General features: G+C 39.3%; 3 protein-coding genes across 4 annotated transcripts in view; all 3 read right to left on the bottom strand.

The window, feature by feature from the left end:
* Nucleotides 1-132: 132 nt before the first annotated feature.
* Nucleotides 133-3,456, bottom strand: LOC122530053 (ubiquitin-conjugating enzyme E2 G1). 2 transcript variants are annotated; one of them, XM_043656690.1, is made up of 6 exons: nt 3,301-3,456; nt 2,099-2,201; nt 1,861-1,958; nt 1,572-1,750; nt 1,371-1,493; nt 133-1,287 (listed from the first exon to the last, which is right to left on the bottom strand). In XM_043656690.1, exons 1-5 carry the CDS (start codon nt 3,344-3,346, stop codon nt 1,413-1,415), a joined length of 507 nt encoding a protein of 168 aa, XP_043512625.1. In that variant the 5' UTR covers nt 3,347-3,456; the 3' UTR covers nt 133-1,287; nt 1,371-1,412. The 2 variants fall into 2 exon arrangements, with proteins under 2 accessions (XP_043512625.1, XP_043512624.1); XM_043656689.1 differs by lacking the exon at nt 3,301-3,456 and adding an exon at nt 2,763-2,899.
* A 7,665-nt stretch (nt 3,457-11,121) lies between these two features.
* LOC122530063 lies at nt 11,122-11,582 on the bottom strand (the record flags this gene model as incomplete). The annotated part of the gene is made up of 1 exon (XM_043656704.1): nt 11,122-11,582. A coding segment is annotated over one exon (249 nt), but the record flags the coding sequence as incomplete, so codon positions are not given.
* The window catches only part of LOC122530052 (TWiK family of potassium channels protein 7-like), a 179,303-nt gene continuing 166,488 nt past the window's right edge, over nt 11,580-24,394 (bottom strand). The window contains exons 5-7 of the mRNA XM_043656688.1: nt 13,480-13,685; nt 13,025-13,313; nt 11,580-11,863 (exon numbers count right to left, since the gene is read on the bottom strand). Coding sequence (XP_043512623.1) covers nt 11,583-11,863; nt 13,025-13,313; nt 13,480-13,685 — 776 coding nt within the window. The 3' untranslated portion in view covers nt 11,580-11,582. The remainder of the gene's footprint in view (nt 11,864-13,024; nt 13,314-13,479; nt 13,686-24,394) is intronic.

Raw genomic sequence — 24,394 nt, 5'->3', positions numbered from 1 at the left:
ATATTAAAAATGTTGTAATTCACAAAATGAGTATTACCTTTTAATAACTAAAAATCTATTATTATTAACGTATGTAGTAACAATGCAAAGTAATATGAAAATAATGTTAAATTAAAGAAGAAAAAATAATCTACAAAATCGAACAAATTTTATTTAAATATATTGTAATCTATTGAAAATAAGTTTATCATAGTGCAAATAATTAATCACAGTATAAAAAGAATAATTTGTTTTAGTGATAGATAAAAAAAATTTTTCATATTAGAGAACATAAATAGAATGCGGGTTGAATATAATAAACATTTTCCATATTGTAGAATTTAATTGACAGTATGAAATTATATATAGTTGGATAAAAAATTTGAATGTATCTATAATTTCGAACCGCAAGTTTGGGTATAATAAAAAGATAAAATTTAACAATCACCTCACAAACTGGCACTGCTTAAAACATGTATAAAGTTTCTGTAGCCGTGTAAGAAATTTTATGTTATCTTTACTAGTTGTAATTAATGGTATATTTCTAATAATAATATTGTTATTAGCATTATTATCACTTTAATTAGATTTCGTTATTTTGGCAACTTACGGTTCAACAGAAATTCCACATTTCTTTACATGAGCCATGACTTTACACAGCTCAATCGACATTATGTTTATCGTAATGTCACAATTGATTCACATATATTTTGTTTCCATTTCTTTACTGGCATTACATTTAACGATTGTAACATATATATATATATATATATGCATGTGTATACACGCACACACATATATATACACATATATCATGTATTTGACTTTACAAAAATTTATTTATGTATATTTACGAAAGTAAGAAAATACGAAACGCCACTAAGGAATTATTATTCAATAATAAACGTAAACATTTTAAATTACAGGCTTTTAGGTGTAAAGGGTGGGGCTAACTCTTGAGCAGGAGGAACAGGGAAGTTAAGTTTATAACTATCAATATTAAGGTAATAATCGTACAGATAATTTTTTTGCATTATGTATATGTGTAAATTAGTTTTTTTAGTTGTTTATTATGTAAAAGGTGAGCTGCATGTGTTTCTTTTATGTTCTTTGTATCAATGGATGGTACGTCAGTGGCGGTGGTATATAAACTTCATAGAGATGTGTGACTATCTTTTATTATCACACATACTCTGCCTCCCTTTTTCTGCTTAAGAATGGGTCAGGCTATATCCGTTTTTAGTGGCACTGTTTTCCATTAGTTTAATGCTGAGCATCGGTTTCTTTCTTACAGTGCTTACGGCTTCCCTAAGAGAGGAGTAAGAAAAAAAATTTATTCAAATATATTTATCGTCTGTTATTTTATTTAATAACATTTTGCAAAAACTCACCAGAATTAAATAAGTCTTTCCATTTGAATAATTGTTCATCTCCTACAAACACTCTTCTTGGCTTTTTCTGACACACCTCGCCACCTTTCTCTTAAATTCTGCATAACTTTCTCTCCACTCTTTCTACAGAGTTCCAATCAACATTAGTAAAAATTATTGAAAACAGTAATTTAAATTAGTACAATATAAGACGTTACTCACGGCAGCATCCACATTAGCAGGACTTTCATCATTAGGATCTGCAAGCATACTAATAACACTTATGAGAATAGTCTCAACTGTGTGAACTGGTAACCACCGTTCAGATGCTTTTTCATAGCCCCACTTATCGTCTCCAGGTTCATGCAAAATCGATATGCATACATTACCATTCTTTTCGACTGCAAGTACAACATTATATTGTAACAATTTTATATATATTATTGTTTATATTGTAACAACTTTTCTATCTTTATGTACGCATAAAAGCCCCTTAAAGGAAACTACTTACTGTTTGGATGCCATATTTCTGTTATGAATTTCATTCTTGGTGGCCTAAGTGGATATTCTTTTGGAAACTGTAAGTGTGCTTTGAAAAACCCACCTTCACTGAAATGTAAAAATATATTTGTAAAAATACGTTTCATTAATAAAGTAAATTTATAACATTCCATTTAATAAAGTAAATTTATAACATGGACATTTATTTTATTCAAATATGTTATGAAATAAACAAGTTAATATCTTACTATAATGTGTCCGGAGGTCCAATAATGAGTACTTCCCACTGATATATGTCATTGTCATCTATGAGGCCTGCTGAAAACCCTTCTACTGGGTTTTTATTTAATTCTACGGGGAAAAAAATAAAAATTCAAATCAAACATTCATATTTTAAACAATTTTTTGATGAAAATGAACTTGGAAAAATATTTTCTGTTAATAATTAATATTAGTTTAAACTGGTGTTTTTGTTTTGAATATCAAATTTAAATAAAACTACCGTATTCAGAACAATGAAGCGTTGAAACACTAAGTGTATACATATGCTTGAATCAAAAAGCACAGAACCGTTTAAAAATACGTACGGTTGGTCACAATTCAAACGGATGATAATGAAAACATTTAAAGAAAAATATATTTGCACAAAGCTATGTTAGTTTGATAAGTGAAATGAGCACTTTTGTTATTCAACGATGTATAGGTTAGGTTAAATTTAACGTACTAAATGACCGTCAAACACCCACGAATTAACGAACAACGATGACACGATATTTCATATAAAATTCAACGACGAACATTAGCGAACGACGATGAAATCACGATACACCGCGAAAATAAATTTCGAAGGATTTTGTTGTACAAACGATGCGTCAGAAATAATACAAAAGTTACGATTCGAAGAAGATTGACCTTCGGTGGTCGTTGCACGGCATGGTTTTCTCGGTCCTTTTTCTTTTTCTTTTTTTTCTTCTTTTAGTCGAAACCGCGTTGTATTTAGTGACGCGCGAAATGCTATAAATAACATTGGCTGCAATTATTTTCGGTAACAGCGTAAACGGCCTCCGCTACGCACGAAAATCATCCGTAGGAGAATTTAGACCAGACTCGGAGGCAACAGCGAACTAAACGCAATATTAAATGCTAGGTTAAAGTTATTCATGGGAGGCACACCACGGTTCCGTAGCCGTATTGATTTTCACGCCCTAATCAGGCGCAGGGCCATCGTGAGATTACGGAAGGCTCGATCGGTGCTCACATAAAGTTACAAAGGTCTCAAGGAACTGATATCGCAGCAGAAAAAATGTTCACAAAGCCGATCTCGAGGGGTCGAAGCACAGCGATGATGAGATCGCACGAGTTTGGAGTACGGGAACGGTTCCGGCTTTTCGTTCAGCTCAAATTTGAGGCACGGATCACACTTAGCACCCATACTAGTTTTGCTGGATACCTGCTAATTGTTTTCGTAGTAGAAGCGCGGACTGTGGCTCTGACATTAATAAAAGTTCCGTTAAATAAGACTAAAGCTGAAAACAATCACTTTTGCTTGACTGGAAAGATGGCTAGGTACGTCACGGAAGCAATGACTGCGCATGCGTTACTGCTTAAACATATGTTCTTCCGTCTTTTCTATGCGCCGGTCTGATTAAACAGCCGCGCTCTCTGCTGGATCTCTGGCAAATATTACAGATCTTTTTGCTACTGATAAGTAATTTCTGATATTTAAGAGGTAACAAGATCGTCAACAAAAGGAGACAGCCAGAATCTCAATGCATTGTAAAATCACATATACTCACCTGTATCATTTTAATATAATTTCCAATATAATCGATTTATTAGCATAAAATAAAATTACAAACTTACAATCACCACAGACAAGGTATATCATATACCTCGCAAGCAATGTATTTTTTTGTCCTACGATTTCGGGTCCTAGAACCTCCCTTACCATTTTCGTGTCGCGTTCTATCGTATCGATTCAAGCAAATTTTCCTCAGCACTGCTAGTGACGAGAATTAAAATCAAAAAATATGGACAGCATATTTACATCAAAAAGATGTCACATTTCGAGAGTTATATATTGAATTGAACGTGGTGATTCTTCATCAATGAAGGGATACAACGATTTAAAACCAGCAATTGATGGAAATTGGAATAAAAAATTCATTATATATTTGACTATTTATATCTGTTTAAAGGTATTAGAAAAAAATTGAAATATATTTTTTAACATAATTAGATATGAATTAGATATTTTCTTATTTATTTTAGTGTGTAACTATGGAATCTGAATGAATCCTGCAAACACGATTTTAAAAAAGCTTGGAAGTGTCAAAGAAATGTTTTCATAAATATTGTTTGGTATACAGTTATATCGTGTGGAGCAAATTATTTTTGCAATTAAGTTTATTTAAAATTTAAATTTTAAAATTAAAAAAAAGTCAAATTAATTGTTCTACAATTTTTTTTTTTTTACGAAATTGTAATAGTTTAAAGTATTGACAATTTTTCATCTAGTGTATGAATATTTTCGTTTTTTCTGAAAAATTTCTCATGAATTTTGTGTATTTGATTTAAATCAGAGATTTTTTATTTTTTATTTCAAGTTAACATTTCGTGTAAAATTCGCGCGTATTGGGTTTAAATTAATTAATGATGATTGATTACAGCGCCCAACGGCGAAATATGTAAACACTTCCTGCGATTTTTCGACCGATAATCGATATTTCTCACGATCGATTTTAAACTGGGAAATGGCGGTTAAAAATGGCGGAGGAAAGCACGCATCAACTGTAAAGCAGAAAATGTTATCCAGAAAGAAGTGTTATCCAGCAGTACTCAGTGAAAAAGTTTAATCAATAGTTGTTAGATTTGTGTTTGCGTTTTGAATTTTTAAAATAAAACGTGCATTTCTGGCTCCAACTCAAAGTAAGATCCAAATAATTGTTACATATAATTCTCATCAATTAATGTCTGGTCTATCTTATTCCTAGTCAATGCCTATAGAATGCTTGATCTATTCATATATCTCGTCTGTGACTGGAACTAATTGCACAAACGAGGTATATACCTCGATTCTATTATCGACTCTATTATCGATTTCGACCAATATATGTTCTTCCATCTACCGAATTTTTCCTTTTTGTCGTTTTAGTATCAATCGGTATTGAGACACGGTTAGATGACAGCAGCATCGTGAACAAGAAGCGATAATTATGTGCAACAAAAACAGACATAAGAATAGGTCGCGTGCTGCCATCTAAGTCCCTCTCAGTTTCGACTAGAACTAAAAAGAGAAAATGGAAAACTTCGCTAGATGGCGGGACACGTCTGTTAATAGACAAGGAACGCAATACTGTGCGACAAAGACAGATATATATATATATGTACTGTGAAAGACAAAGATAGCAACAGGCAGAGACGCTAGCATTTCATTCCCCATGAATTTAACGATTTCCAAATGAGACGTTCAGCTTCACTCCATTTATTCTACGGTAGAATATTTCAACTTTATCAGCGCAAAAGAGGAAATTAAGATTTTGACGAGTCTTTTTCTTTTTCGTTTTATTATTCTGTAATATAAGATACATTGTCCGACAAACGATTATACAGACGTACAATATCCAGCAATTCGTTTTTTTTTCTTTTTTCATTTTTATTTTACAGTGACGTCGAATGCACTTCCACAGTGTTCAATTTCTTAACTATTTACAAAATATTAATTGATTCATTACATTTGTTACATGACAGCAATTCAAACGAATCTTGGTATTCTCTTAGTTCTCCATTTCCTCTTGTTCTTCGCCTTCTGTTCCTTCCCTTGCACGCAATCTCTCCTTTCGCATTCTTTCACGCGTATATACTTTCTTAAAAATCGAACAAATTTCGTTACGAGTGATCGCAGAGAAACGTAAAAACATATAAAAGTAAAAAATGAACGAATTTCCCGTTTATCGACGAACATTCAACGCGAATGTATAAACTGTGAGAATTATCTCTGCGTAACTACTGTGACGTGACGCGAGAAAGACGCAAGAGTAGAAAGAAAACTTTTCTTTAGCTCAGTTCGATATCAATTTGCTAATTAAATGAATGGTTTACGAGATCCTCGTCGGATAATGCACACGTGCAAACGCACGCGTGCTCTATCCGCAGAGGGAAGGCAGGAAAATGAAACGGATCTTCTCGATTTAGTCTTTGCCAATAAAAGTCACGAGACGCCGGTTCCTCTATACAAAGATTTACATACCGGAGGAACAGATGATACAAAACTGCTACAATGTGCACGTGACTATCTCTTCACAGTGGACGACTGTCTATCGGTGTAGGAAACAATCTCAGCGAACGGAGACACTTCCTGCCGTGTTTGTCGTGCATATCTCTCGATTTTCGACAGTGAATCGCGATCCGGCACGCTTGAATGCGCAAGTGTGAGTTTTTTTACTTAGACGAAGTCGATCGAAAGTGAAAATAGAAATTCTAACGTCTCGGTAGTACGTCTTCTAACATTAAACGTTAACTGCTTCGTATTAATATCGTACAACGTTTAATATTATATACAAGGTAGAATATAGAAAAAGTGCAGCCATCTCTGTCCGAGCGGCGTGCCGCGTCAATCCCAATGGCCATTCTCGGCCAATATTTTTTTTACACGTCGATACATTAGAGTGATATCTTCGCAAAAGAAAAAAAAAAAAAAAAAAAAAACGACGAGCTGCCGTCGAGTTATGTAACAATGTTGCAGTCTTCGCATAGGATTCGCTGGTACGGAAGGACGGCAGAAGCAAATCCCGCCGATTCGACAAAAAACGGCAACACTGAATTACCGTAGAAAAACACATACTCCCATTTTTCTTTCTATCGTTCGGTGTTCATTCTATTGCTAATGATTTCATCAACTCTTCGTTATTTTGAGCAATCGACGAACGTGTTTCTTTGGTATTTTTTACTTTCTCTCCCCCTTTTTTTTTTTCTGATGTTTCTTTCGAGAATTCGAGTTTGCAGAGAAATCAGCACGGGTAGTCGTTATCTAAGAAACAAAATTTAACAACTTGTCCTTTATTTTGATTTCGGTGGTTTCTCGTCCTGGTATCAAGATCTCCGCGAGGCTTCAATTTAAGGAATTCAAGAGCTCCTTCGTACGAACTATTGGTTTGTTATTAGCCGAGAGTATCTTGCGGTATAATTGACTTTACACTCATTGACAGTATTATCGTTGAATTTCACCATCAATGGAATTAATGCACGCACGTGTAATATTCTCGCAAGTGTCTCGAATGATTTTTTTTTTTTTTTTGAGACAATTATCGTTTCACTTTCAACGCGCATAAATAAATAAGCGTCATGCTTGATCCGGATCTTCTTCGTTCGTCACTCTTGGAAACTGGAGTTTATTAATCAGAACGCTTCTTTTCTTCCCCTCCTCGAGGAAAAGCGTCGCGCTGAAGTTTCGCGGTGGTCGACGAATGTTCAGTCTCATATTTCCCCTGAGGAACGGGGAGAGAGAGAGAGAGAAAATCAGAACGCAAGGGCGTGAAATCAGGAGAAGACACACAGGGAAGAGGAGACCTCTTATGAAATAAGAAAGGTCGAATTGGGGATTTCTCTAATGGGAATTCGCTCAGTTGAAGCTGAGGGTAACGTTACGGCGGGACAAACTGTCTCTCTGCTAGCTATTATCCCCCCCCCCCCCTCTGTAAAAACCTCGTAATCGAATCGAACAGATAAACCGATGCTTGTTTTTCGTCGCGCCGAAAACAAATAATCAGAAATAAAACCGGAAGGGTAGAATTTTCGTGCGAGATTGAAATCTTTATAGACGCGCTGATCGAGTCGTATAATTTTGACAAGGAGCCATAAAAAACCCACGTATGTATCGTTGATCTGTGGGAAGTTCGCGGGGCGAACGTGCTTTTATACGTTCCTGAATATAGAACTTTATACGATGTGTACACACCAGGGCACACCGGTCTGTAAATTCTTCCTCGTGCCTCTCGTTTCACGCGTGTTTTATTGCTTTTCTATGAAACCGATTTTTCTGTGCCGATTTTTATCAACGACGATGTTGTATCGAGAGATCGTTATTTCACGAAAAAAGAAAAAAAGAAAAGAAAAAAATGCCACGAAGAAAACAGAAAAGTAATTCGAGATGATTTTTAAACTGTGTCTGGCATTTTTCTAAAACCACCCCTGTATACGTATGTGTTTAATCTCGGATGAAATCTAACGATATATATCGAAAAGTGGCGTGGCGAACCGAAGAAAAGTTACAAGTGGTTCACCGGCGACAAATTGTCCGAGCGTCAGAGCTTGGAGAAGACGCGTGTGCCCCTTGAAAATGAATGGAACGAGTGCGAGGAAGTTTGCTCGGTCAGCCAGGGTTCGGATCGATAGCTGGATGAGCTGGTGCAAACACCAAAGCAAACTTTGTCTTGGCTACCGTCCACCGATCCTCTATCGAATCACACCAACAGAGTGATAACGATAATTCCAGCAACTGCTCAATCTAATATCGATTGTCATTAGACACCGTTTGCGAGACTCGCTTGCGTTACATGTATTTTGTTTCGGCCTATCCTACAATACAATGCAGTTTCCGGTTCGTGCTCGGTTCGGTTCGTCGATTGTTTGTAATTCAGCATCAAAAGGACCGTTTTACCTTTTAACTTCGTTCTTACATCTTATGATATGTTACAAGAAAACAGAAAAAACACCTTCGTTTTAGGTCGCTACTGCACGCGGCACATCCCGTCGCTGGTACAGAGCAGATCGTTTGATCCGCTGGTTTTTCGTTCGCGGCTCGGCTCTTTCCCACGGCGAGACTATTTAATTTGTTTACCGCGAAATGTGTGTATCACGCGTGCCACATACAGGCGCTCTGCAACAACACAGTTCGTATCAGCGTTAATGTTTGAATAAAATATATAAAATTCAGAAGATCGAGCGCGCGTATGAATAGTCATTTGCCAGTGTGAATAATTCATAATTTCCCGAGTGCAACGATATATCGGAGGAATTCTCTATGCCTTTTACCCCTTTATAATTTTGCATCGACGCAACGAGTTTGAATCGATAAACGAAAATTACTGTGGCGTGAAGCCAGAAAGCGAACCGCGTTTATCGGCAGTGGGAAAATTAATTCCTTTTTGTCACAGAGTTGTTGCAGAGGAGAGCAACCTGTTCTTCAAAACTCTGCTCTATACCCGACGGGAGTAATATTTTTCTTTTTTTTCTTTTTTTTTTTCTTGTTCACAGCTAATTTACAGCTATACATTACGCACTCCGTAATCACGTAGTCTATCACGAATACCGATATTATAAACAATGTGGATAGTTTTATTATGCAACACTCTTAAACATTAGTGCCTAACCGTAACAGTATTTTAGTTATTGTTCTTGAGCACAGAATTCAAATGTAATTTTCGTTTCGCTGATTCCTGCGTCTAGTCGATCACCGCACGAATAAGGGTCAGAATAATCGGCAATTATCTTTAAAACGTCACACCTGATTTGTAAAATTATCGTGTAGTAGGGTACGAGTAATTGCTGCAAGTCATCATACGATATAAAATGTCTAAAGTTACGTTAAAAGTGATTACTGTACGATTCCTCGCGTTAGAAAAATTCGCTTACGTTTTTTTTTTTTTATAAAATATACTCGTAAATATTTGTATATATTAAAATTGATTTATCTTCGCATTCAATCTCCATGGGCGACGCTTTTACATTCTGGCAGTGCTGTTGCGAAAGAATTTGTCAGCGTGTGAATAATTTATAAACGGGTGCGTATGTATGTATGTATGTATGTATGTATGTATAAAAGAACGACGTGTATATAATTGTTCGTTTGTTACGCATGTACGACACGACTAGACGCATCAATCCGTTCACTCAACTCGTTATGGACAAGAATGTGTTTATGAGCTTTTGTTTTAAACGCAGAAATATATAAAAACTGTTACGAATTTCTATCTAAGTGTGTGGGTGTGTGTAGAAATATCGAGCTAGTTAGAATGTCATTTCCAAGCGGGTGAGCGGATTTTAAAAGAAATTAAAATTAAAAAATTTGAATTAAACGCGAAGACGGTTCTGATCCCATGCTTTGCTTTTCTCATTGAACGTAAAAATATATTTAAACAAACAAGTATGCCTTTCTTGGTGTTGCGTGTGTGTATATGTACAATCTTTTATATATATATATATATATATATATTACTCGATACGTATCTGTAAAATAACTTTCTCTCACCGTTTGCTCTCAAGTTCGATAATTGTTTAGACGAAAACACGGTTTTCACATTCTACTAATATGGAACGAATGTTCATTAAGAGTAAACCAGGATTAACGTAGGAACGTCTGCAGGAAGTTTAGGAATTTCCTAGAACATTTAGGAGACACTTCGTATATCCCGAGGATATCTTACTTGGAACTTGCGTAATGCAATTGCTGGTCTTATTAAACCGAATGTCTCACACACACACACACACACACACATATATATATACTCTCGAACTGGACCAAGTTTATTTACACTGCCATTATTTCGCTCGATCTGTTTGCCGAATCGAGTGAACGTCGATAATTATGGTAATTCGTATAATATAGGCATTTCGCTGTTAATATTTGCACGAAAAGTTTGCCGAATCCCGCGTTAAACTTCTCACGCAAATATTTGTCCAAGCGACTCTGGTTAATTCTCGATATTAATTGACGACAACAAACACTGTTTATCTCAAAGAAGAAAAAAAAGAAAGAAAGAAGTTCGAACGAAAATTTCGGGGGGGAAAAAAGAAGAAAATAATTTCAATTCGATTTGTTCGTATCTGGAAACGACATTCCAACCCCTGGTTCTCGAACGTCGCTGACGTACTTTCTTCGAAGCAGCCCTCGTCCACACGACGAACACGCCACATGCGTTTCTGTCGCACATCGTACGCGTGAATACTCGTTTGCACTCGAGTGCAATGTTCGATCTACGAGGACAGTCGCATCGATCGCCAACGACGTACACAACTGTTGCACTTGAAAACATTTCTCAACGTTCGAGGAATCATTCTTCCCGCGGTGCTGCGAAGCATCGGTTCCCGGTACAAAAACGACAGTTCAGCGAGAGAAAGAAAAAAGAGAGAGAGAGAAAAAAAAAAAAGGAAAGTGAAAGAGGAAAATATCACGCGTGTAGAAAAGCTGTCGAGTTTCGAAATCGGGTACAATCGACCGCGCGCGGTTACTCGATAAAAACTGTTCCATCCAATTTTCCCGCCATTCGTCGAAGCGCACACTATGTCACTGTGATGATTGAACGATTACTTCTCTATTTATAATATATACGACGTATGTGTCGGGAGGGGGGGAGGCATCTATCAACCTGGAGGACCAGCGTTGACATCGTGAGACGTCGGTTCGAAATTCTCCCCGTATTCTTGTCTTCGGTCACTCGAAGCACGAGCGACGACCATGCGATTCTATTACTCGAAGAGAAAGTCTCACATCTCGGTGTTTTCCTCGACCTCTTCGTCGACCTTCGGCAACATGTAGACACCAGGAATCGGCGGGACGTGATCCTCGAGTTTCAAAATCGGCTTGCAGTCTCTGGTGACGTCCACCTGATTGAAAGAGTCCTTCAGTATATTGATCTCGTTCTCGTGGGCGAACAAGCTGGCCGGCGGCTCTGTCCCGCAAATGTCGTTATCGTCGGTGCCGTTCCTGTGGCACAGGTTGCCAGACGGAAATTGTCACGAGGTTAGCGTAAGAGGATCGGTCGACAGTTCGTCCACGCTCGGGCTGGCCTTCACCGGCTCCTGTTTCTCCGACTGATGGCTAAGCCTGTGGACGATCTCGTCGTGCAGGATGTTGAAGCACATCGCCGTCAACGCCATGCCAGACATTATGTAGAACGAGCAGAACCAAATGGTTACGTTCCTCGACTCGTACAGACTCTGGCGGGGATAGGAACCGGGTACCATATCGCCGAACCCGATTGTGCTCAGGCTCATGAAGCAGAAGTAACTCGCATCTATACAGTTGAACACACGAAACACCACAACTTTAGCTGTACGTTACTATTGATATTCAGATACGAGAATCGCGTCGCAAATTGAAATCCACAGTTTTGGATAACCGATCGGTCAGAATCCGAGCTTCTACGGCGTCGATTTTTAACAATTGAACGAACGATCGCGCCCAAGTCGATTCGATTGTAACTCGATTGTAACTTTTTTTTCCGTCGAATTACAAACGAATCGTGCGTGATGTCGAACGGACGTCTTTTCAACCGAAATTTTTAATTAAACGTGCAACTTTCTGACATGACAATCAGTTCTCTCGGATCGAATAAAAAACAATCGTGTGATTTAGATATATATATAAATCTTTTTAACCGAAGCGAATCTTAACCGTCTGAATTATAATATCGAGTTACGCTCGATAGCAGAAATTATGGAACGTACGAACTATTTAAATTCTTAAACCTTCAAGATTAATAAGTCAATGATTCAACGTAACGTATTATAATAATTTACCGTTTACCGAGGACCGAAAAGAAAATTGTTGCCACATACAGGGTGATTCACGTAACTTGTGCACCTGAAGTAATTTCTCAATTATGCGTCTAAATGAAAAATTATTCATAACAAAAGTTATATAATAAGGAGAAAATTTTATACAAAATCGACACGACATATTTTTCCTCCTTTAAAACCATACAACTTGTTATGTACTATTTAATCCTTTACACTTCTTTGTCGAGTCACACTCGACATCAGTTTTCCATCGCAGAAACTCTCACGAGTCACACACGATATTTTTAAATTGCCAGAAAGACAGAGAAAATAATTGAAAAATAGTTTAGAAGGCAAAGGGTTAAACAATTTTTCATTAGACGTCCAGGTTACGTGAATCACCCTGCGTAAACGACACGGCGTTTAACCTCTTGCGCCGGAATTGCAATGTTTCCTCAGTTTTAAGTACATTTGAGTACAACCCAGAGGTGAAACAAACGATAAAATTACTTCGCCGAGTGATATCACACCGACGAGTTTCAAAAGGAAAGCGGCGAAATTGTTGTACAACGGTTTCTCTGGTCACTCGTTATGGTCCGCAATCCGGGTTGCCAGGCGCAAGCGGTTAAGATCGCGGCCCGAGAGAGAGTTAAGAAAACGAAAGTTTTTCCACGTACCCACAAAGGACCAGCCGTCCAGCTTGTGCAGAGTGAAAGCACCCGCCACGATGTAGCAGAGCATCGCGCCCAGGCAAATGCTGATTGGCGCGAGTATAGTGACGTTGGGCCTGTCGCCGGAGCCGAGGCTCGACACCTCGTCCTTCGGGCTGGTCTTAATTTCCACGGTGCTCGTGAACGTCGAGGCGTTCGCGCGAACGTAAAACGGCTCCTGCAGCTGCAGTTGCTGCTGCTGCTGCTGCGCCAGCTCCTCCTGCTGCCGCTTCTTTCTCATCCGTCTCTCTTTCTCCTGCGTACACGTCAAACGTTTCAAATCGGAGCGTGATTCCCGCCGAGTCAGAGTTAGAGTTACTCTTGGAGTAACTCTATAGTTCTTTTTTTTTTTTTTTTCGGCAGACAGAGTCAAGCGAAACGTGACATAAAGCAGAGATTTTCCCTTCCCGTCACCCACTCACCTCCATTCGTCGTTCGTCGTAGCAACAGTAGCCGCAGTTGGAACAAAGGCAGCAGCAAAGAGCGCGGGTGAAAACACCCCTGGCGCATCTGGATAAAAGCCCTCCGGTGCTTGATAAGTAAACCAAGGTCAAGGGAATGCCCAGACTGGCATAACCGGTGGTTGCGATCTTGCCCCACGTGGATCTCGGGGCTATGCTGCCGCAACCTGCAAACACAGATCAGCTCGTTCATTTCTTGGTCAATAGCCAAAACTGTATAATCTGTTCTGGCTATCTGTTGAAAAATTTTTATTTTACACACATACGGACGAGTTCTTTCCTTGCAAAGAAAGTCGAGATGGTGCAATACAAAATTCACGCTGAAGGAAAGACATGAATGAAACAAATGGAAAGAATCCTCTGGGAATTGCGTGATCCCCAGAAGGGATCAGGGTGTTAAAAGACTATAAATGGCACTCGAAAGCGTCTGTCAATTCTGCACTTTTCTGTAATTCTACATTCCATGTTCCTTGCAAGTTCTTTGATCCATTTACATTTAAAAAAAAACGACAAAAACACTATCCTTGTCGCATAATTTTCGCGAAATTCGTGACCATTCATAATTTCGGGGTCGATTAATCGCAATGGGAACAGATTTAGAGGTCAGTCAGGGGTGTTGAAATGTACACGTCGAAATAAACTTCGGTTATATATACATATATATATATATCTGGTAAGCCGGATTTGAGAAAAATGAGGTTCGTGGAGAATGAAGAGCCAGGAGAGAGAGAGAGAGAGAGAGAGAGAGAGAGAGAAATAGGAGGGGTGAACTAGACGTTTCCTGATAGGCGAGGAACGAAGTTGGGAAAAGCGGAGGTGCGAATCGATCGGGCCGCGTCGCTCGCCGTTTAAGATAATGGATCGCCTATTGGAATTGCTCTGGACCGTGTATGATAGCGGCTTCGAGTGCATTGCCGATGGAATTGTAGCACGCGCGGGAGACTCGCGAAACTACGAGGAAAGCCTATACGTCACTGTCATTTTGCCTTATCATTCACGACGGTGCGACCCTTTTCGCATCCGTTATCTGTTACCATTTGTTAGGAAGGGGGAGGCCACGGGCAGATTGTCAGCCCCGGGTTTTATTGGTCGAGGCCGCAATGGCGCGGAGTGACCGAGGCGTTTGGTCACCGTAACGAATCGATCGATCGTTCGTGTCGGGCATCTTTCTTGGACGTCCTCAAGACGTCCACTGGACCTTGCAATTTATGGCCATTGTGCGGCGAGGGGCGTAACTGTACCAATGACGATGGAAAATTGTCGATGATTTAAACGAGAGAGAGAGAGTTTAGAAAGAAGATTACGTAAAAGATCGATTTGCATCGTTCTTTTTTGAAAATATAATTTCACATCATTACGTAACATTTGTTTCGTAACCAGATCCACCATCATTTTCAACATTCGAAGTCTCACTCTTGCTTTTTTCCCCCCATCGTTTTGTCGAACATTGAATATTGGAGTTGAAAATCGAGAAAAGCGAGAAAAAAGTTCAAGAAATTTTAACATTTAACTTTAATCTTCCAAGTCCAATAAAATGGCAGAGAGGGAAGTCGTACGGCGAGTTGAATAGAGGAAATTTCAATCCTCGAGATCACGGTGGATTTACAGCCGTGAAAGAAATTTTTTTTTTCACGTTTCCGCGCGCGCGTTTGAATTTGCATAATTTTCGGGATTTTTCCTCGCTTTTCCCACTCGCTGCACGATGTAAAATCATCATCGGAAAGGACGAACTGCGCAACTGCGAAAGTGGAAACTAGCTGGCAACCGATTGCGGACCATAACGAGCGACCAAACTGTATACAATAATTCATCGCTTTCTCTTTCCTTTGAACTCGTCGGTATGACACCACTGGATAGAAATGATCGAGAAGTAATAAATTTATTTGTTTTGCCCATTTTGTTTTACTTAAAACTGAGAAAAAAATGTTGCAATTTGGGACACAAAAAAGAAATCACGTCATTCCAGCGCAAGAGGTTAAAATGGCACCAAGTGAATCGTTATGCATAACCTTTTCTTACCAAGTTACATCGGCGAGTTATTTCATCGTCATCGGTATAGTTGCGCCAAGATGCACGAGACAGAAATCTTTGAATGATTTTCAAGGGCGATCGAAAGGCGAATTAGAGAAACTGAAATGTCCACATTTATATTGGGCTGTGAGTCGATTCTTTTCTGTTTCGAAGTCTCTTTCGCAGTGGAAACGACTCGCGATCTTTTCTTACACTAACACGCGTCTACGTGGAAATCGGCAAGGCGGTGAAAGGACGTTGAAAATAATCCGCGACGATTGTTTCGATGGCAAATTTCACAATCGCGCGGCTTCTATCGTAAATAGTTTATTAATTATTCTCTCTTTGCGCGCGTGTTAACGCAGTCGTTATTGTTAGATTATGAAGGGGTGTTGCGAGTTAAGCAGAGGTGTTGAAGAAGCTTAATGTTCTCGTCGAGAGAGTGACGCATATTCATATCCGATTTTCTTAATGCAACCTGAATGCATATGAGATGCCATGCATATTTATGCAGATTTTCTGATTAAAGTCACGCAACAGACTTCGTAAGCGTGTTAGTGTAAAAAGCTGCTGGAAGTTTCGAAAGTTATTGATTCACCCGGCGGTTTCTATGTGTGTATATACTCGGGCATGTATTTTTTCTTTTCCTTCCATTTTTTTTTCTTCTTTTTTTCGAAGTAACTTCCTTCCTTCCATTATAACTGATAAATATGCATGAACCGAAATTTATTTGAAAGCATTCGACGCGATACCAAGATTAATTACGTTTGATCAAAGCCGGGACCGCGAGTCTTGCGGATTCGAATTACACTTTGGACTTTATAAAGTGACGTTCGAGGAACTCGTTTGGGAAACGCGTTTCAAGTTTGACAGGCTGTCTTAGACCGAGAAACTTGTCCACAATGACCTCGTTATAACCCCGACAATTACTCGAACTCTCACCCCGGAATAACATGTTTCTCAATTCCGATTGGGGTGAAATTGTCTGAACAGTTTAATTAAATATTATCAAGACAGATTATTGTTCCGTTTCTACGATGGTGTTTCAGCTTGGCGAAATTCTTTGATCGTTATAAATCTGTTTTTAACATGTGAAATTTTAAACATTTTAACATAATCAAAATTGATTATTTTATATTCGTTTCTATATAAAGTCAGTGTTTTAACTCGATGAAATTCTTTTATCTCGTAGATCTTCAGTTTCTAACATTATTCTAATTTACATTATTTAATTAATCATTGGAAACCTATTTTCAAGATTAAGAACGCAAAGGGCGAAATTTTGAAAAATTAAAATTAAAATAAGACGAGATTTTAAAAAACTAGAAATTAAAGCGAGACGAAATTTTAAAAAATTGGAAATTAAAACGAGACGATATTTTAAAAAACTAGAAATTAAAGCGAGACGAAATTTTAAAAAATTGGAAATTAAAACGAGACGAGATTTTAAAAAAATTGGAAATTAAAACGAGGCGAAATTTTAAAAAATTAAAATTAAAATTTCAAGAAGAGATTTAAAAAATTAAAATCAAATTTCAAACATTGGAGAGATACATTATTTTTCCGTTTCAACCGGCGAAATTCTTCGATCTCGGTCTCTAGTGTAATTCTAACTTACGATTAATCATTGTAAATCTGTCCTCGAGGAGGGAGGACGAGGCGAGATTTTAAAAAATTACACGCCAGGATATCGGCTCTGACGAGCGCCTTAATGGCTCATAAATGGAAAAGCATTAGAAGGCGGAAATACGCTGATTGGATTCCAGCGTGCTGCGCTTACGGTTTTCGTAAAAGCGCAAAAAGTTTAAGACACTCTACTTAGCCAAGTCGGACGTCTACTTTCAGCTTTAAGTGTAAGTGCCGTGATTACTGTGGAAAAGCGCCGGGTTTTCGAACTTTCCGTATCTCTCCGTTTAATCCGCCGCCATCGAACACGAGTCGCGCGTTTTCTTTAAACGAGAACAGGAACTGGTTAGTTCGTCAAATTAATATACATAATACACGCGAGAATCGCAAATTTTTTCGTCAGTTGAGTGGGTTTTCGTTGATCAAAGATTTTAATCGATGCGATGCGATGAAATCAATGAAATTTCTTTACGTCGAATTGGCAGGCAAACGTATCGGGAAAACAGAACAACGTGAGGTTGCTGTCATAGTTAAGTTAGCAACAACTGCTCGTGACGTTACTGCGTTGCTTCATCTCTCTATGACGCACGCCAAACAGATCCGAGAGAGAGTTTCGCCACTTTTCCCGCGAATGTCACGTCAGGCGAAAGTTCTCATCTCAGTTAATGACTCCTCCGAAGAAGATGACTCGAGGCGTCATCCTCAAATCGCGGCACGCCGGATGGCAAAACGAATCGCAGCCTGGATATTCACACGGTTTCCGACACGATGAGAGTGCAAAACGTTTCGAAACGCGGTGAAACTGAAACAAAATGGCCGCTAGTCACTGCACGTGATATGTTATTCACGCGTGTTTTAACACGAGCGAATATTCCGATATTAATATCGTACTAACTTGGGAGTGTAATTGAAACATCATTAAGGGGTCAGGTATCTTTGAACGATCGCAAAATTGAAGGGAAATTAAAGTATTGTTTCAAGATAAAATTACATTTTCCGCTCATTTTGTCTGTCTTTGTTTTCCCCGGACAGGACAGTTAACTCCCTTGCGCTGGCAAATTGGTTTGCGGACCATAACGAGTGACCGTATACAATAATAGAGCTAGATAATACGCTTTATGCGAGAAAGAATTTGTCGAGTGTTAGCTACATTGACAATTGTATTTCGTGCATAGACAATTTTATTACAGCTCATATATTATAGTTCAATTATATTATCCATATAATTTTATTATATGAATTATAGAAAGTGTTCCAAAATCTCTGAGCGAGAAGTGTACGCTTAATTTCTTACCGACGTTGTTTTTAAACGTTGTTAGTTTGGAGTACAAGTTTCCTTTATTCCTACGAATACACGCGCGATTGAAAGACTTTATCGTCTGCGATAAATACTGGAAAGGCACGGAAATGGGAAGGAACTAATTTCTTTACTCTCGCAAGCTTCCGAAAAGTGTAAAAATATTTCGAAATCTTTGTCGTGTTGTGTACAGTCAAAACTTTTAACCCCTTGCGCTGGCAATTGGCTCGCGCGGACCATAACGAGAGACCGAACCGTCTACAATAATTTGTTGCTTTCTCTTTCTTTTGAACTCGTTCCGTACGATATCACTGGATAGAAATTATTAAGAAATAACAAATTTATCATTAGTTTTGCCTGGGTTACTCTTAAACGTACTTGAAACTGAGAAACTGTTGCAATTTTGGGAGAAAAAATTCTCGACATGCGTGGCACGTCATTCCAGCGCTGGCTGTTAAACTCGCGTTTATCATTTTCCAATCCCATATATCATCGAATTTACAATGAAGCCGTAATTGCATGCAATAGAATCTATTAGGTTAATTGACCGCTAAGAGCATAGTTGTAGAATTACATATATCATCAATACGATCGATCCTTATCCGAGAGCCAATGAAACGACGATGCAAAATTGTTTTGATACGCTCTCCGCTCCAGAGCGCTGTTACCGCACATTTCTCGATATACTTGTAGTACTTTTCGAGTTTCTGTAAAAATCTTTCTCCCTCTTTCTTCTTCTACCTTCGTCTCCTCTTTACTCAACAACGACGACGAAAGCACAGCGTGATAATTTGTAGCGTTTTACAAATTTGTTTCGAGACAGATAAACGTAAAGATAGATCAGTGACGTATATTTTCGCCCGTCATCCGTCGCGTTGACAAAACTCGCGTTTGTGAAACGTCGTACCGTAAGAAGAATTACGATATCTTTATTGCTCGAAACAGAGGAGCAACGAAACCGTGTCGCTTTGGACGATTAATCTCGGGCATTTCCACTGAAATCGTATTAAAATCGCATCAGCGTCGCCGGTACGAAGATAATCGTCGTCGGTGTGGTCGAGCTACCGCTTCTGCAAAGCTCAAAAATCTCGCTTGAATCGCCGAGTAAAATTGACCCTCGAGGAGATTTTTAGCGTTAACCACTTGCGCTGGCAACTGATTGCGGACCATAACGAGTGACCAAACCGTATACAATAATTCGTCGATTTGTTTTTGAACTCGTCGGTGTGATATCACTGGATAAAAATTATTGAGAAGCAATAAATTTATTATTTGTTTTGCCTGGGTTATACTTAAATATGCTTAAAACTGAGAAAATATTGCAATTTTGAGCAATTTTGACACTTCATTCCAGCGTAAGAGGTTAAAGCAGAGTTGTTTTTCTCGAAAATTGTGAAAATTCAAACTGAAAAATTTCTTCCTTGATGAAATTCAGTATGATATTGAAGATTGAAACAACGAGCCCTTAGAGTTCGCTTTTTTACCATTTTATTGAACTTTGAACATTAGAATTGGTGTTGGGATTTCTTGAATTTTTACTAACGTTCAACATGAATTTTATTTTGCTTTCTCTTATCAATTTGTCAAATTATTTTCTAATTTTGTTTCATATGAATTTTTACTGACATACAATATTTAGTAAAATGGTAAAAAAAAAAAAATTGTGCACGAAGTTCTGAGGGAAGATTTCAATCTCCAAAACGATTGTGGATCTAGTTAGATGAAATGTCTTCGCGCGTGTCTGAATTTTTACAATTTTCGAGGAAAAAAAGAAATTATCAAAGTAGAGACTTCACGCCTTAACCATTTTCGCTGGCAACTGGTTCGCGGACCATAACGAGTGACCGGACCGTGCACAATAAATTCGTCGCTTTCTTTTTCTTTCGAACGCGCCGGTATCGTATCACTGGATAGAAATTATCGAGAAGTAATAAAATTTATTATCTGTTCTACTTAAATGTACTTGAGAAATTGGGAAAACATTGCAATTCTCGACGTGCGTGGCACGTCACATTCCATCGCATGAGGTTAACGTGTCGCAGTTAGATCAATCGACACTTTTTCAGTCAATCAGAGCTTTCGAAGTCACTGTTTTTTGTCTCTTCTCGCAGATGGTTGCGTGAGAGACCCTTCCTTCGGTTTTCTCCGCGTCGTTCCGTTTGTTTGGGCTAGGAACGCAAGCCCGTCCAATTATCCCTCTGCTCTCTCGATGAGGGAGAATGGCGAGGGAGTGGGGAACGAGACGTTCTTCCTTCGTAGTTATCAAAGTATTTTTCTCGCCGGAATCTCGACGAGCGAGCAAACAGCTTTTCATTCGCCGCTCTTCAAAGACAGCATATTACATTCAGGGACGTACAAAAGGGAGACGAGGGGAATGTAGGGTAGGTGGATAAACCCTCGGACGATGTAACGAGATGACGGTATCACGATTCAAAAAAAAAAAAAAAAAAGAAACAGAAAAGAAAAACGAGGAAGAAGGAAAGAAAGGGGGGGAGGGAGCAGGCGAAGCGGAACGGAACGAGAAACGGAAGAGAGAGAGAGAGAGACACCGGAGATTATTTATTTTGCACGGTGGCCGGCGATCCGCGGACGCGACGACCAGCCAAACTGTCTGGAAAACGAGCAGAAATTACGTCGGTGGAAATAATGGATCTTCGGGCTTGCCATATTGGTTAGGCCAATTTTGTCTCGACAGTACACGATGCGAAACGAACGGAACGTCGCCAGTTCTTCCACTCCCGCTTTCTTTCTAAAAAAGAAATGTTCCGATCCACGGAAGAGAAAATTTTTGTTCAATTCAATTTTTCTTCTTCGCAGAATACACACACACACGCACGCACATATATATGTAAATATATATAGAATTAAAGCGAACTGCGCGCGGAATCGCGTTACCGTGGAAAGTGGAAACGCCGGCGCCGAGAACGGATAGCAGTCATTTCGTGTTTTACGCGGCGGGGATTACACCAGGGAGGGAAAGTTTGGCACGGGGAGTAATGCTTTAATTGATGAAATCCAGTTGCAGACGGCGCGAAACTGCGAGAACGTTTAAAGCGAGGGGAATAGGTCTGCAGGGAAAGTGGATTGGCCGCGTGGCAGGCGAGCGTTCGCAAGAGTTCGTTATTAACCGCATCTTTCAGCGAGCAGCTAATAATTCGACCTACTTCGCCCGGTGGCGTTCGTTAATCACACGTCCCCACGGGGGGGAACGTTCCGTTTCGTCGCGCCGGTTCACGTTCGATTGCGATTACACTTTCGTGTGGGCATACGTAAACAACGAAAGAATATACAGAAGTCGAGAAGAGTGGAAAAACATCTCCAGATGTCGTCAAACAAAAGCTCATTTCCGCGAACGCGTCGTCCGGCCCGATTGCTTCAAAATTCATTCGCGCGCGATGAATTTCATCGGCAACGCGTGGCAGTCGAGCAAGCCATGTTCGGTTTTCAGCTGTTTAATTTACCGTTCGAGATAATTTACATACGGGCAGGACGGCAAGCAATAACATCTCGAAGATGAGCCGTGGGGCCGTGTTAGGCGAATGCACGGGCCGCGCCGAGTGTATATATCCCCGGGGGAGAGAGAGACGACCCGTTCCCTCCTCCTCATCCCTTTCCTTCTCGCTCGTTGCCAGCTGCCCATCCCCTTTCCTTGTGGCTGGTTGTCGACGTCGGGTTCGTCGGCACAAGGATCCCCCGGTGCACGACACGACGTATCCTCCCGCCCCGAGGTCGTGACGGTAAGTCTCTCTACGCGAGGACCCGAAATTAATAACGCGGCCTGGCGCAAATACGGTGCACATAATTAAAGCGATATTACGATCTGGGACGAGCGGCTGCTGTATCGTCTGGCAGCTGGCTGCCGCCGAGGATGTTATTTAGTAGCGCGCGCGCACGAGAGATAGAGATAGAGAGAGAGAGAGAGAGAGAGAGAGAGAGAGAGCCAGCCGTTGTTTCACGCGATTCGGGAGACGTGTGCGCTTCGATTCTCGAAGCCGCTCGGAACAACTTCGCTCGAGTTGTTTGCTCGAGCAGGTGATTTATATTGATTTCCTGATCCGGCTCGGCAGGCTGACGGAGGGGGATGAGAGAACGAGCTACCGGGCTCGAGACTTTCTCCACAGACTATTAGTTATCGGTTTTCTTTTCTTTTCTTTTTTCTTTTCTTTTCTTTTCTTTTTTTTTTTTTTTTTTTGTCAGTGGTTTTTAGCTTGTATCGTGCAAAAACTGCTGTTTAATTTAAAGTTCTCTTCTTTTACTCTCTCTTTCTCTCTCTCTCTTTTGTTCTAGAAACTGTTAGCAAGCAAGAAAGAAAGGTTTTTAGGTTAGGACGCACGCAGCGCTGAGGGGATTTAAGAAATTGTTTAATATTATAAAATGCGGTTGTTCCAGCGTGAAGACACAATCGCGGTAAAAGCCTTTCAGGTCAGAGCGAGTCAAAGAGCGATTTCCCGGCGAGGATTAAATCTTTCACGGGGGAGAAGGAACTCTTAGACAAAGCTTGAATTAATTATTATCTCTCGCAATTTTCTCGGCACGTGCGTCTGTCTTTGTGTGTGTGTGTGTGCGTGTGTGTATGTGTCGCGAGTTTCAGTCGTCCGGGACACGAGGCAGTTGTAAAAACGTAGCTTCGAGGAAGACGCCTCCACGTTCACGTTTTCGCAGTTCGAATCATGAAAATTTCGAATAATTCTCGAATAATTTCCTCTACCTGCTCTGCTCGTCGTTAACACGACGCGGATCTCGCTCTTCATTTCCCCGTCTCGTCTTTGCGCGCGCGAGAGAATCAAAAGGAGCCACATGCCTGATTAATACGTTTCGGTAGGTTAATGAGTGCTAACTATTCGTAAGCGGAATATCTCCAGAGGATTAAAACTTCCTCCCTTTGAGAGTTCATTTGCGACGCGAAACTTGCCGCCGCTGTTACCGCCACGGCCCGATCAGGAATCAAACTGGCATTTCGAGGAAATGTAGAGTGAAATCCAATGGACAGATTCTCGCTGAAGAGGAAGCGATAATACCCTTATACAACTCGGATGAGGATTAGTCGCGATACGCGTGATCGATGATTTTCTGTCTGCGACCCTTTTTATAACATTCTGAGAATACTGTATAGTCGAGAGACTGAAAACCGAAATATTTTGGGTATTATATTTTAGGTATTATATCCAGAGACTGAAACCGAAATATTGTGAGGTTTATGTATTATACCGGTATTTGCTCTCATATTATCGTAATACAACCTATTAAGCTATTTGGGAAATCAGTTTAAGACGGTCATACCGATATTATCATACGTATTTTATCGGTATTTAATATCCACAACGATAAAAATACCGAAATATATACCGCTTTACTGACAAAAACACATTTTTCATTTTCTACGTACAGTGATTCTTATTAATATTCGGACGTCATGCTATTCAAAATATTGTTGTGGATTTCGATTGTTTATAATAGTAAATTTGGATTAATTTTTTAATAATATAATAGAACATTCATTATGGTTTATAGTAACATAAATTTTATTCATTTATTGCACATACTTTTCTTAATATCAAACGATAAACTGAACTATGTCGAAATGTAGCGTGGCAAAAATATTCGGACATTTGAAGAACTACAATGTTTGAACCTGAAAATTGTCAACATAAACGATAATTAATATTTTGTTAAGTAGCCTTTAACTTCAATAATATATCGCAGACGCTTAGGCATATTTCCAGTAATTTTTTTAAAGTAATTTAGCGGAATATTCTTCCATTCCATTAATCATTGTTTCAACTCCACTTTCGATTTATCGACGTAGGACAATTAGTCATTTTTCACCGAGAAAGAGGAAAAAACGTATCGAGAGATCGGTCATCTTTTAAAATTAACTAAGAGTATCGTGGCTGACATTGTACGGAGATACAACGATGAATTAGTATTAGAAATAACAAAGGA

Source organism: Frieseomelitta varia, unplaced genomic scaffold (genome assembly GCF_011392965.1).
Source record: "Frieseomelitta varia isolate USP_RPSP 00005682 unplaced genomic scaffold, Fvar_1.2 scaffold_325, whole genome shotgun sequence".
In the NCBI taxonomy this organism is placed as follows: Eukaryota; Metazoa; Arthropoda; class Insecta; order Hymenoptera; family Apidae; genus Frieseomelitta; species Frieseomelitta varia.
This window is presented reverse-complemented; position numbering and strand designations above follow the sequence as displayed.

Bases quoted from the DNA above. Each gene is read 5' to 3' on its own strand.
- LOC122530053 (XM_043656689.1), bottom strand. From the start codon at position 2,877: ATGTTATTTATAGCATTTCGCGCGTCACTAAATACAACGCGGTTTCGA. The intron at 1,959-2,098 runs GTAAGATATTAA...TTTACATTTCAG, and splicing joins GGACCTCCGGACACATTATA to TGAAGGTGGGTTTTTCAAAG. The intron at 1,494-1,571 runs GTGAGTAACGTC...GGAACTCTGTAG, and splicing joins CTGCTAATGTGGATGCTGCC to AAAGAGTGGAGAGAAAGTTA.